Source organism: Halichoerus grypus, chromosome 9, assembly GCF_964656455.1.
Source record: "Halichoerus grypus chromosome 9, mHalGry1.hap1.1, whole genome shotgun sequence".
NCBI lineage: Eukaryota > Metazoa > Chordata > Mammalia > Carnivora > Phocidae > Halichoerus > Halichoerus grypus.
In genome coordinates, this window is record NC_135720.1 from 113024620 (window position 1) to 113039127 (window position 14508).

Genomic DNA, 14508 nt, shown 5'->3' on the forward strand with positions numbered 1-14508 from the left:
CCTTCTCACTGTTGTTGACACTCTAGAGAGGAGAGACAACTAATAAGTAAACAATAGAATGTTTGATTGTGATTAGTGCTTTCAAGAAGAAGAATATAGCAGGGAAGGGAGATAGGGTGAGGTAATTTTAAGTAGGTAGTCAGGCAAGATGAACCTGAAGAAGATAAGGAAGCAAGTCAGAGATCTGTGGGGAGGCCATTTCAGGCAGAGGGGACAGCACATGCAAAGTCCCCAAGACATAGTGCGGCTGGAGCAGAATGTACTTGCTGGAGAGTAATCAGAGAAGAGATCAGAGAGGTAACTGGGCTAGATCTTGTGAGGCCTTGAGGTCATAAAGAGGACTTTGGTTTTTCACTCTAAATAGTATGGTAAGCCATAGGAATATCTTGTTTGTTTTTTTGTTTTTTGTTTTTTAAGATTTTATTTATTTGACAGAGACAGACACAGCGAGAGAGGGAACACAAGCAGGGGGAGTGGGAGAGGGAGAAGCAGGCTTCCCGCGGAGCAGGGAGCCCGATGCGGGACTCAATCCCAGAACCCTGGGATTATGACCTGAGCCGAAGGCAGACGCTTAAGGACTGAGCCACCCAGGCACCCCTCTTGTATGTTTTTAAGTAATCTCTACACCCAATGTGGGATTTGAGCTCATGACCCTGAGATCAAGAGTTGCATGCTCTGCCGACTGAGCTAGCCAGGTGCCCCTGAACAGTATGGTAAGCCGTAGGAATATTTTGAGCTGGATCTGATTTCCACTGGAGCCATGTTTTTTCCCAAAATAATTTTAAGGGAGGTGTTGGTAAAGACTAAGGAGTATTTCTTAGCTAGTGACTGCTTTGCAAAGGCTTAAATAGCAGGAAAGAAGTTTTTTGCCAACACCTCTATCTCAGGTTAACTGTTCTAACTTCATAGAAGATGTCTTTGGTCTTCAAATGACCAGCTGTTGGGGGAGAGGGGAGAGACAGGCCCTGGCAAGTAGTGGGTAGGCTCAGGAATGCTAAATAACCTTCAGTGCCTTGCCAGTCCTCAACTCTCAGCTTTACTCTGAGATGGTGGCTCTGGCTCATGCCCACTAAGGTGGGCATTCTAGCCAATGGGAAGGAGAGCACGGAGGAAAGTTCTAAGGGTGGTTCAAGAACCCTGGGGGATCCTGGAGACCCTTTCATGGGATCCATGATGTCATTACTATTTTCCTAATACTAAGATGTTATTTGCCCTTTCCACTCTCAAACTCTTAGGAGCATAAAGTGAAGTTTCACAGAGGTCAAGTGACAGGTGACATTGCAACAGAATGATTGCAGAAACAACCCGTGGTTCAGGGGGAGGGCATCTGGGCTATGAGCAGACATTCTTTAGATACCAGCAATGATGGCTTAGATGCATTTTATTGGTTTTCTTTCAGAATCCTACAAAAGAACAAAGTTAAAATCCAAGTCCCTGGCAAGAGAGTGAACCCTTTCCCTTCCTCTTCCCTTGATCCCCAGTTGTATCAGTGCTGCGCTCCTTGGGCGTGGAGGGCTTGCTACTTCAGCCCCCACCAAGCCCCAAAAGGGAAAAGACCTATCACCTAGCAACCCTTGCCCCTCAGCCCCATCCCCCACATGCTGATCCTGGTTACAGAAGGCCGAGGTAAGAATTATCGGGATCCAGTAAGAGTTCCGAACCCCAGAAGGCCATGGCCAAGGCACAGTCCGTGAAGAACACTTCGTCTTCCTGCTCGGTGCCCCCTAGGAACCCTGCTGGGCCCAGCACCTGGGAGTAGAGAAAGAAATCAGTGAAAACCCATCAACTTCAACCCTATTGCCCCAGGAACAAGAGAATCAAGGCTGACACATAAGGTTGGGCAGGTTGTACATAACACAAAGGTGCCCCATCTGAGCAGGCACCATTATCATTATGGACATCGTGTATGGCTTTTACATTTATCGAAGACATTTATTGTAAACATGGCCAGCAGCCTCCCTGTCCCATATTCCTGCTGTTACCACCTCACTCCCAGAGGTCAGCTGCATACTCTCAGTCCAGGGAGGATCAGAGGTCAGGGCTTTATCCGGTTGCTGGTGCAGATAAATACAATCAGACTCGAAGGGGCAGCGGCCATTCCCTCGCATGAAGAATCGGCATCGGATCTGGCTATGAGAGGACAGAAGGAGAGAAGACTGTTGCTTTCAAGCCCTGTTGCCCCAGGAAAAAAGGAGCACTCAAGGCTGACACGTAAGGTTGGGTAGGTTGTACATACCACAAAGCACCACTCCTGTGCAGCCACTGAGGGTATCACAGTGTAGATTTTACTACATTTATTACAACTATTTTCCAGCAGATGGCAGTAAAGTGTCTTAAGGGATGCCTTTCTCTAAGTCCCACAAGGTCGATATGGGCCAGCAGTGACCCCCGGAATCTCTTTTCCGTCTTTGAACTAAGTTTCAATAAAAGCACCAATACAGGAGAGGTTTGTGGGCAACCTGTGATCGGCTTACGTAGGACCAGCTTCCTTCTTGCGGAGAAGGATGGATGAGAGGCAGAAAGGAAAGGACAGATGCCTGTTAATAGGCTCTTCTCTGCATTATCACTCTCTGCTCCACACCTTTGAGTCCTGCCCACTTCCTGCAGCCCCAGTGTGAATGCAGGACCCCACTGACTCCCCAAGCTGGAAGCCTGGGAATCCCTCTAAACGACCGGCCCTTTCTCTTCTTCCTCCTCCTATTTACCCAAACCTAGCATCAGACAGGAACCCCTCCATCTGGACAGCCTACAAAAACCCCACACTCAACCTGTCCAAATCCCCCATCAGCTTCTCTCTCTCTGGGTTCATGTGATAGTGCCATCATGTGGCCACATATGCTCAGTAAGATATTCATTTTTTTTTTTTTTAAAGATTTTATTTGAGAGAGAGCACGAGAGCAAGAGAGAGCATGAACAGGGGGGAGGGGCAGAGGGAGAGAGAGAAGCAGACTCCCCACTAAGCAGGGAGCCCGATGTGGGGCCTCGATCCCAGGACCCTGAGATCATGACCTGAGCTGAAGGCAGATGCTTTACCGACTGAGCCACCCAGGCGTCCCATATTCATCATCTTAAATCTTCCTTCTCCACCTCACTGTCAGTTGGTCACCCAGGTCTGGCCCTTTTTCCTCTCAAGTCCATATCCACCCCCCAACCCCCTTCCTCCCAGGATGCACTAGGAGTCAGAAGGCCTGGGTTCAAACCCCACTTTTTCACTGAAGTCATAAAGACCATGCCTCAGTTTCTTCTTCTGCAGCATGAGGGTTGTACGGTGCCCTAGTTCATGGAGTTGATAATGGGCAAAGTCTGTCATACAGATTAAGCCCTTCTGCTACCTTGTCTTCTAGCACCCCCAGGCCTGGGTGCTCCCTTCTGGCGGTTCTCGACTGGTACCCCAGATGCCAGTAGTTCCCCACTTTGGCCTGCCTCTGCCTGGAGTGCTCTCATTTCTCCCCTCCTGAGGGGCCCCTACTTCTCTTCCAACACCTAGCTCAAATACTTCCTCCTCTGTGAGATTCACCCAAGAGTTTTGTCTCAGTCACTTTGTTGATCCAGCTATTATAGTTCACAGACAAAATCCAGGTGCCTTCTCAACAAGGTCAAATGTCTCACAGGTGGAGACAAGACCTTTTTTATCCCACCCTTTATCCAAATATACTTTGCATATGTTGAGTATAATTAACCCTTTGGGAAGGTGGAATTAAGAAGCTGGAATGTACCTAATTCCAGATCTGGATATAGGCCCACCCTCCCCAATAGATGAAAAACCTACCCACCTTTTCCCTTGCTCCGAGGGCTGACCTTTTGATCTCCTTCTCAGAGACCCCATGTTTTCAAAGATCATCTATGCAACAACATGTATTCCTATCAATCTACCTTGGGAAAGGGAAAAGGAAAGGGAAAGGGAAAGGGAAAGGGAAAAGAAATCAGAAGTAGAAGCCAAGCAGGGCTTTTCATTTTGCTGAGAAAACCAGAGTTGCCCTGCATTGACCCTGAGCCAGGCTGGCAGAGAAACTTGGGCTTGATCTGCTGCTGCTGTCTCTGTCACTTTCCAAAACAGTGGAAAGAGCTCACATCCTCATCTGCCATCTCCATGGCTCTGAACTTCTAGGATTTGGGGGATCCCAGGCTGGGAACCAAGGCTGAGCCGGAGTAGAGCAGGGGCCGCCTTCCCCTCTCCCCTAAGCTGCCAGGCTCACCTGGTCCGAGCCTTGAAGTTCCCGATGAGTTGCTCCTTCGCAGCCCCCTTGCTCACCCAGAATTTGTGGGGGATGATGTAGCTGGAATGGACCCGGCACTGGGGACAGGCCCTGCGGGGGTGGTGGGGCGGGAGAGTGGTCACGAGCCCAGACCTGTCGGAGGGGTTTCCCTCCCTCCTGCCCAGCTCCTCCTGACACTGACTTGATGACGTCCGGCGGGAAGGTCCGCTGGCTCTTCCTCCACGTGCGCAGGCAGCCCAGGCAGTGGGCGTGGCTACAGTTGGGCAGGATGCCGAAGATCCGCTCAGCCTCTGGCTTGTCCCACACCTTGTCCATGCAGATGCCACACACAACGTCCCGACTGTCCTGCTCCCTCTGCAGCCACACGCAGGGTCAGGGCACATCCACATCCACACCCCCACTCCCCCGCCCCCCAGACACACTGCCGCCGCACATACGGCCCCGGGGACCACGGAGCCCTCCTCCGGCTGGCCTGGGCGGCTCGGAGGTCCAGCCTGGCATCCTCTGCCACTGCCCCTCCCCCACAACCTGCTGCACCTCCGGGTCCAGGCTCTGAAGTGGGGCCACCAGCTCCCGGAGGGGGTCTGACGTAGGCTGATGCTCGCGGGACTCGCTGTGTTCCACGTCAGCAGCTGTTGGGGGAAACTGGATCCACTCATTCATTCATTTACTCATTCACGCAAGCTCCACCTCCACGCACACAAAGTCCGGCCCCCAAGTAGCTCAGAATCCAGGCAGAATTGCAAGTCTCTGGTACAACCACTGAGAACCATGCGGTCCGGTAACAGCAGCTACTGGCCACGTGTGGCTAGTGAGCACCTGAACTGCAGCGAGTCTGAACCGAGAGGTGCCGGAAGTGTAAAATGCACGTATTTCCAAACTGAGTACCAAAAAGACTCTAAAATGTTCCATTAATAACTTTTTTATGTTGATTACAGATTGGGATAATATCGGATATAGAATCTTTGATAAATTGGGTTAAATAAAATATAATATGAAAATTAAACTTCACCTGTTGCTTTTTACCTTTTTTTTTTTTTTTAATAGTAGGCTCCACACCCACACCCAGCATGGAGCCCAACGCAGGGCTTGAATTCAAGACCCTGAGATCAAGACCTGAGCTGAGATCAAGAGTCAGACCCTTAACGGACTGAGCCACCCGCTTGCCCCTGCTTTTTACCTTTTTAACATGGCTACTAGAAACATTTAAATTGCATATGTGAATTGGGACCACTTTGGAAAAGAGTTTGGCAGTTCCTCAAAATATTAAACACAGAGTTACCATATGATCCAGCAATTCTATGTCTAGGTATATACCAAAGAGAAATGAAGACATATGTCCACACAAAAACTTGTACATGCATGCTTATATCAACATTATCCATAATAGCCAAAAAGCAAAACAACTCAAATGTCTATCACCTGATGAATTAATAAAACAAAAGGTGGTATTTTCATATAGCAGAAGAGTATTTGGCCATGAAAAAGAATGAAATACTGGGCTTCTGGGTGGCTCAGTCATTTGAGCATCTGCCTTGGGCTCAGGTCACGATCCCAGGGTCCTGGGATCGAGGCCCGCATCGGGCTCCCTGCTCAGCATGGAGCCTGCTTCTCCCTCTGCCTCTGCTTCTCTCTCTCTGTCTCTCGTGAATAAATAAATAAAATCTTTTAAAAAAAGGAATGAAATCCTGATCCATACTACAACATGGATGAACCTAGAAAACGTTATGCCAAATAAAAGAAGCCAGCCACAAAGGGCCATATGGTGTGTGATTCCATTTATATGAAATGTCCAGAACAGGCAAATCCACAGAGAGAGAAAGTAGTTTAGTGTGTGCCAGTGGCTGGGGGGGGGGGGGTGGGTGGGATGTGACTGCTACTGGGTTTCTTTTTGGGGTGACGAAAATCTTCTAAAATTAGTGGTGATGTTCATAGCACTCTGAATATACTATCTTACACTGGATTGTATGCTTTGGTGAATTTGTGAATTATATCTCAACAAAGCTGTTAAAAAATTATATGTGTGACTTGTATTTCAGTTGGACAGCACTGAATTAGAGCAGTAATTAAAAAAAATAACCACATTTAGTGTTTACTCTATGCCCGGTACTGTGACCTAAGCACATCACATTCATGAACTCATTGCCCTTCACAGGACCCTGGGAGACAGGTTCTGTTATCAGTGTCCTTTTGTAGATGAGGACACGGACATCCAGAGAGGTTAAGGGACTTATCCAAGATCACACAGCTGCTGAGTGGTGGAGCCGGCTTTTGAAACTAGGTGGTTTGGCTCCACAGACACCATGATACTCCGCTTCTAAAACATGGACAATGACAGAGCTGGAGGCAAGTGTCCCTCTAGCTGGGAATCTTGAGGTAGAAAAGGGATAAAAGAAATATAAACCTTGCTCAGAGACAGCCCAGGAACCCTGGTCTCAGATCCCACCTGTGTCCCCCCCAAGGGCCACTGATGACTTACATGATGGTGAGAGGGAATTCCAGGGACTGCCACCAACCTCCTCGGCCTTGCTGGCCAGCCCCGCCAGGCCAGGCTCCATGCTCCAGCAGGCCCCGGGCCAGTCCCAACCCACAGCCACGGAGGGCAGGTAGGGGGGCTCGGAGCCCCTGCGGGTCAGCCCCAGCCGGGGTCTTGGCAGGGTGACACGTGGCTCCGAATGGCGCCGGCCCCATTCCAGGTGGCCAGGGGGCTGAGGGTGCTGATAGCTGCATTGGGAAAGAGAAGTGTGAGGAGATCAGATAGACCCTCCAGGGCTCGGAGCTAGCTCAGCCTAGAATTTGGAGCTGAGAGGGGAGAAGAGGCTTTGGGAAGATGCATGGTGCATGAGGGGGGATTCCTCCTGTGTCCCCCACCCTCTTCCCCGTTTTAGGAGAGGAGTGCTTACCTGCATTGGTCTCCGTGGAAGCAGAAGCCTCGCTGGAAGTATCTGCAGACTTGGGACACCTTCCTGTCTTGAGCAAAGTAGTAGCTCAACCCCCAGCGATGGGTCCCTCGGGCAGAAGTCCTAAGAGATTGAGTCATGCTCAGCCCCTTTGTGATCCTTAGACAGAGAGGCTGTAGGATCGCAGAGCACGTGCTCTGGAGTTGGTCCTGCCTTCAAATCCTGACCTTCTGGGGTGCCCGGGGTGGGCAGCTCAACCTCCCTAAAGCTTGGTTTCCTCACCCTTAAAATTAGGTTAGCAATGCTTCATTGTTACCTCAGGATTGTTGCGGGGGGGTTGTTTAAAGATTTTGCACGATGCACGTAGTGGGTGCTCGGGAGATCACAGTGATTACTCTTCCTTCCTCCAAGCACAGAGTCTTTCTGGAGTCAGAACTCAGGGTTCAAATTCCGGTACCAGGGCCAGCCTCAGGGGCATAGATCTGTGTCGTCACACAGGGGCCCTGCCCTTGCTTTAATGACCTGCTGTTGCCCTCTTGAAAGGATTATATTTAAAATATATATATATATTTTTTTAAGATTTTATTTATTTATTTGACAGAGAGAGAGACAGTGAGAGAGGGAACACAAGCAGGGGGAGTGGGAGAGGGAGAAGCAGGCCTCCCGCCGAGCAGGGAGCCCGATGCGGGGCTCGATCCCAGGACCCTGGGACCACGATCTGAGCCGAAGGCAGACGCTCAACGACTGAGCCACCCAGGTGCCCCTAAAAAATATTTTATTTGAGAGAGAGCATGAGCGGGTGGCAGGAGGCGGAGGGAGAGGGAGAAGCAGGCTCCCCGCTGAGCAGGGAGCCCGACGCGGGCTCGATCCCAGGACCCTGGGATCATGACCTGAGCTGAAGGCAGACGCTTAACCGACTGAGTCACCCAGGGGTCCCTGAAATGATTACATTTTTGAACAAGGGCCCTGATGTTTTTTGGAACTGGGTCCCACGGATTACATAGCCAGTTCTACCTGATACCACTCCTTCTTGGTTGTGTGAGCTTGGACCACTTTTCCATGCCTCAGTTTCTTTATTTGTAAAATGGGGATAATATTAGTACCTATTTCATGGGGTGAGGTCAAATTTAAATGACACAATATATTTAAAAACAATATATGGGGGCATCTGGGTGGCTCAGTAGGTTAAGCGTCTGCCTTCGGCTCAGATCATGATCCCGGGGTCCTGGGATCGAGCCTTGTATCGGGCTCTCTGCTCAGCGGGAGTACACTGCTCTGCCACTCCCCCTGCTCTCATGCTCTCTCTCACTCAAAAAAATAAATAAAATCTTCTAAAAAATAAAATAATAAAGACAATATATATAGCAAGCCCTCAATAAATATTAGCGGTTTTCATCTTCATCATCACAACTACAGGGGCTTTTGAGGGACAAGGTGGGAGGCGGAAAAGGGAAGGAGGAAGCTGGTTGGGCAGGTGTTTATTGAGAATCTACTACATGTTCAGGCCTGGGCCAGGGCGCTGGGACAGCTGTCCACTCTTGTCATGTGTTTCCTTGCCTGGAGGGCAAATGAGACCACACATGAGGCGGCCAGGGCATCAGGGATGGGGACAGAGGCCTTATTCTAGTTGCAAGAGAACACAGACTGCTAGCTCAAGCTGAGGGTCTGCCGCAGAGTGGCCAGCACCATTCCCCAGAGAAGGTCCAGTGGTGAGGCCCGGGCCGAGACGCAGGCAGAGGGAGAGAACGATGGACGACAGGCCCCCGGGCTTGTCAGTGAAGGTGCCAGATTGTGGGTCACATGCTCCTTCATTTACAACAACAGCGTGGGACCCCGGGATGAAGAACCTGCCTGTGGAGCTCCTGCCAAGGTGACAGAGCAGAGAACCAAGAAATCAGGGCCACAACTAGCGGAAGGGGAGCGAGGCATTCACCTCAGACACAAAATTTCGAGGGATGCCCCCCAAAAACCTCACTAATACAAGAAATAATATCTTAAAGATCAAAATTCATGCCAAAAAAACCTACGATGACCAAAATATCAAACTTTGAAACAAAGAGAGGATTCAATCCCACACAATTTATCTGATTTGCCTCCCCCAGTCCAGGCCCTGCAAGAAGGGCACAGCCGACCCAGACAAGCACAGGCCGTGAGAAGGGTTCAGCCAGGGATAGATAGCTGGTAAGGTGGGGACCGACTTTTGACAGGGTGGCCAGGGAAGGCCTTTGAGGAGGTGCGAGAGGTAATAATCATTATTCCAGTGAGGGTTGTTCTGTTATTACATAATAATATAATAATAATAGTAGTACGGGGGCGCCTGGGTGGCTCAGTCGTTAAGTGTCTGCCTTTGGCTCAGGTCATGATCCCAGGGTCCTGGGATCAAGCCCCGCATCGGGCTCCCTGCTCGGCAGGAAGCCTGCTTCTCCCTCTCCCACTCCCCCTGCTTGTGTTTCCTCTCTCGCTGTCTCTCTGTCAAATAAATAAATAAAATCTTTAAAAATAATAATAATAATAATAGTAGTATGGTTGCTACTTTTATGGAAGCTATTGTGAGGGCCAGGAGTGTAATGTAAGGTCATTACACAGTAATTATTGATGAGAGACCACTATGTAAATTTTGGCATAATTTAGAGGAAATTCAAAGAATGTGCTTGTGTGCTTGCGTGCTCTCTCTCTCCCTCAAATAAATCAATCTTTCTTAAAAATTGAAAATAGAAATTGATGTTGAACCCTGGCTTCTTCTAACAATAAGCAATATTTATCCATGGACACATGAGCTTTTGCGGGGGGAGAGAAAAAGCAACTGTCCCGTCTATCTCAGGAGAAAATTTTCTTTCTTTTTGTTTTTTTTCTTTAGGAGAAAATTTTCTAAAGAAATTTTTTTGTTATTTAATTATTAACTGTTAAAGTATGTAATATATTTAAGTTGTTTTGATCAATTGAGTACTACTAATAACAACATCCAGAAAAACATAAGTTTCACAAATATTTTTGTTGCAGGAACATAGAATATTGTCATCAGTAAAAGATGGAATCTGAGAATAAAATTATGTTAAGATAAAACTCTGTGGGGAAGTGAAATAGAGAAGGCACTCAAGGAAAAAAAGGAATTATGTAAAACTGTAAGAGCCTGTATTTGGGGCGCCTGGGTGGCTCAGTCGGTTAAGCATCTGCCTTTGGCTCAGGTCATGATCCCCTGGGGATCGGGGATCAAGCTCCCTGCTCAGCGGGGAGTCTGCCCCTCACGCCGCACTCTTGTGCTCTCTCTCATTCTCTCTCTCACTCTCTCATAAATAAATAAAATCTTAAAAAAAAAAACTGTAAGAGCCTGTGTGTGTGTATATATATACACACACAAACACATATAAAATACATATATATTTTTAGATGGATGACATTATATGTAAAATCTCTCTGGTAGTTAGGTGCCACTGGATACATGAAAAGAATAATGTACTTATTCACAGCCACCCTGCTCACCTGCCATTTCTGGTCAGCTGCCCACACAGCAAGTTCACTGGCAAGACCCACAGCCAACAGCCCAGAATACCTAGGATTGAGATTTCTACTCAGAATTAGAGCCTGCCCCAGCCCAGTGCTCCATGGTACCTTGTCACCATTCTCACTGCCTGGCTTGGAAAAAGTGAGAAGCTGATACAGGACTGAGGGCAAGTTCTTGTGGGCTCAGGGCTTTGAACATATCCCTCAAAATCTTGCCTCAAGTGCCAGCCTTGGAGAGGAAAGATTCAGAAATGACAAAAAGCATTTGATTTAGTGATATAACTTCTCTTTAAACACATCTTTTAAAAAGCTCTTTTGGATTTTTTTTTTCCTAAAAAGTTATTGTTTTATTTTTTTAATAAACTTTTTTTTTTTTAAAGATTTTATTTATTTATTTGACAGAGAGAGACACAGCGAGAGAGGGAACACAAGCAGGGGGAGTGGGAGAGGGAGAAGCAGACTTCCCACAGAGCAGGGAGCCCGACGCGGGGCTCGATCCCAGGACCCTGGGATTATGACCTGAGCCAAAGGCAGACGCTTAACGACTGAGCCACCCAGGCGCCCCTACTGTTTTATTTTAAAGTGGGACTATTTGGGGCCACCAACTACCTCCTTCACAAGCTGAGCGGCTCAGCGACAAGAGCTCTCCAAGCGTGTCCACAGGGGGGCTCAGCCCCTTCGATGAGCCACAAGAAAAGGGGCTAGGGGCTTTGTGATCAAATCCATTTGAGTATCTCTTCCTTCTATATTTTCTTAGAGTCATGCTGTATATCGTTTATTGTACGTGAACATATAAAAGGTTCTGGTAGGGGCACCTGGGTGGCTCAGTCGGTTAAGTGTCCAACTCTTGGTTTCAGCTCAGTCATGAACTCAGGGTTGTGGGATCGAGCCCCATGTGGGGCTCCGTGCTCAGTGGGGCGTCTGCTTGAGGATTCTCTCCCTCTGCCCCTCCCCCAACGCTCTCACACACTCTAAAATAAATAAATAAATCTTAAACAAACAAACGGCTCTGATAAGCCCTGCAAAGGAGCCTGTCCCATCTAACCCAGCATTGCTTAAACCTGTTTTTATTGTTATTTGTTTTGGGCCCTGCACCCACCCACCCTTAACATGCCAATGAAACACACATTGCTTGTGGAAACACCAAATTAGTTCATTTAGGGGGCGCCTGGGTGGCTCAGTTGGTTAAGCGACTGCCTTCAGCTCAGGTCATGATCCTGGAGTCCCGGGATCGAGTCCCACATCGGGCTCCCTGCTCAGCAGGGAGTCTGCTTCTCCCTCTGACCCTCCTCCCTCTCATGCTCTCTGTCTCTCATTCTCTCCCTCGCAAATAAATAAAATCTTAAAAAAAAAAAAAAAAAATTAGTTCATTTAATTCTGAAAACAAGCCTTAAAAGTCAGGAGTCTTTTTTTGTTTTCCAAATCTGAGGCTCAGAGAAGTAAAGTAACTGACCTGGGACTCGGAACAAGAGCTAGGACCCAGGTGTCCTCATTCAGCCCAATCGTTCTCTAGGTAACCAAGATTGACTTGTCAGGCGTGAGGGCTGCCTGACTGGGGGAATTTCTCAAGCCAAGCTCTGAGGCCAAGGGGGAGGGACAGAGCAGCCGAAAGGCCCAGGTAATCCAGGCCTGGGAGGCAGCAGAAGGGGCTTAGTGCCTGGGTTGCTGGAGCGGTGAGCATACCCAAAGGAATGACTCTCTCATGGCATAATGTTCAACCTGCCCTGTTTCCATTCAAACGTTTACGAACATCCGGCTCCATGCTAAGTCCTGGGGCTACAGAGGTGACAGGACATCAGATCCCACCCACTGTTTGGTGTTTCTGGGCAGAGAAATCTTTGCTGAGTGGAAGAGAAAGAAGGCAACTGGGGAACGGTCAGACCTGAGCTAGCCCTGACGGAGCTGTGCAGCCTGGGTGTGTCTTTTCTCCTCTCTGGTCTCAGTCTCCTCCTCTGGGCTATGAGGGCATGGGAAGTGATCTCCAGACCCTTCCAACAGTGGGGTGGGGGCAAGGAAGCCCCTCCTTGGCCTGATGCACCCCACATTCTTAGACACTGGGCTTTCGAAAGCCAGGCCGAACCTCAAAGCCTTTTCTCCCACCTTCCCTGGGTTCCCCTGAGACCCAGACCCCCTACCTGCATGGCCGCTGGGAGCCGGGGCTGCTCTCTCTACCGTGGCCGCTACCATCTGCCCGCGTGGAGCCCATTCCAGCTGCAGCCCCCAGTGAGAATCAAGCAGGCTGCTCCGGTGCACCTTTATCCTCCCTCTCCAGGCAGGGCAAAAGGAGGAGGGGCTCCCCAGCCAGGCCTGCCCCTTCCCTTGGCCCCAGGTCTGCAGAGGGGAGGGATAGAGGGCGGAGGCAGGACGGTTGGGAGGCTGCGGGGTTGAGCAGCCCAGTCCAGGCTCCAGGAAGTGGGTGGGGTGGAGCATGAGGGCCTTCAGGGATCCCTAGGTGATTACTGGAGGAAACTGGGGAATGGTTTAAAACTTCAAGGGTGCAGAGGGGCAGGGTGAGGAGGGGATACAAGGACCTGAGACCTAGGACCAAAGGCCTCGGAAGCTGCGAGTCTCAGGGCTGAGGAAGTAATTTGTGGTGTCCGGGAGGGGTTTACCACTGAGGAGGCCAGAGTGGGGCCTCCCTCAACTCCAGGGCTATGTAAACCCCACATGTGGAGCTGAGGTTGGTGGAGAAATCAGAGGGTGGGCTGGGAGGCTTTGGAGCGTTCAGGAGATGGTGTAAGCCAGGCATGGGGTCCAGGGAGGCCTGTCCAGAGGGGCCACGTACTGGACAGATCCAAGAGGCTCTGGGGACCTGCCTCTGGGACCAAGATGTTCTTTCTACAGAAAGTCGCTATGGCCTGGTCTATGTTTGCCATTGAAGCCAGTTTGCTCCCCTGGCACAGAAATTAGAAGAGTCTATGCCTCAGCTCAGCAAGGGCTTCCATGAGAGGTGGCCAGGAGGGGGTTTGCCCAAGGCTTTATCCAATGAGGGCACCTCAGATTGGATGACAGTCCATCCACCAAGCAGAGCCTCTCTCTTGGGCAGGATAAAGATCTGGTGGATTCATAGCTTGCCGTGGGGAGAACCATGGGTTGGGCCCAAGAAGGATGCGGAGATAGGGGAAGGAGGACTGTGAGGTTTAACAGTCCTGTTCTATTTATTTTATTATTATTTTTTAAGTAATCTCTATGCCCAACGTGGGGCTCTAATCTCAGGACCCCGAGACCAAGAGTCGCACACTCTTCTGGCTGAGCCAGCTGGGCGCCCCTCCGTGGTTCTATTTCTAAGACCCCCTCAAGTCCCATCTTATGCCTCCGAAGCTCATGCTCTCTCCACTAGACTGCACTGTCCCCTATGGAAGAGAAGTTTAAGAACACCAAATAAGAGGAATTCACTTAAAAATTAAAGGAGCGGGGCACCTGGGTAGCTCAGTCGTTAAGCGTCTGCCTTCGGCTCAGGTCATGATCCCAGGGTCCTGGGATCGAGCCCCGCATCGGGCTCCCTGCTCGGCGGGAAGCCTGCTTCTCCCTCTCCCACTCCCCCTGCTTGTGTTCCCTCTCTCGCTGTGTCTCTGTCAAATAAATAAATAAAATCTTAAAAAAAATAAAAATAAATAAAAATTAAAGGAGCAATTTTAAAATTGAATTTAAACAACTTATGTCTATCAGTACATTGAGATCATAGATTGGGACCAATAGTCTTGGACATTTTTGTTATTTCCTTTACTTTTGTTGGCTCAACATTATTAAAAGACCACTGCTCTGAACACTGAGCTATGGAGCCCACTTTGGATCAAAATTATTACGTTTTATGTCCAGTTTTTATTTTAATTCCAGGTAGTTAACACACAGTGTTGTATTAGTTTCAGGTGCACAATATAGTGATTCAT

The 14508-nt window shown here is 49.2% G+C and overlaps 1 protein-coding gene across 5 annotated transcripts; it reads right to left on the reverse strand.

Annotated features, from left to right (window-relative positions):
- Positions 1–1363: 1363 nt before the first annotated feature.
- LOC118538549 (uncharacterized) lies at positions 1364–12998 on the reverse strand. Of its 5 annotated transcripts, none has more exons than XM_078055435.1 (9): positions 12754–12998; positions 7121–7240; positions 6697–6941; positions 4755–4849; positions 4399–4571; positions 4197–4307; positions 2237–2262; positions 2012–2130; positions 1611–1749 (listed from the first exon to the last, which is right to left on the reverse strand). In XM_078055435.1, exons 1-8 carry the CDS (start codon positions 12822–12824, stop codon positions 2036–2038), a joined length of 936 nt encoding a protein of 311 aa, XP_077911561.1. In that variant the 5' UTR covers positions 12825–12998; the 3' UTR covers positions 1611–1749; positions 2012–2035. The 5 variants fall into 5 exon arrangements, 4 of the variants coding, with proteins under 4 accessions (XP_077911560.1, XP_077911559.1, XP_077911561.1 ...); XR_013441283.1 differs by having other exon boundaries at positions 1616–1749; positions 1986–2130; XM_078055434.1 differs by lacking the exon at positions 2237–2262 and having other exon boundaries at positions 1364–1749.
- Positions 12999–14508: the final 1510 nt, after the last annotated feature.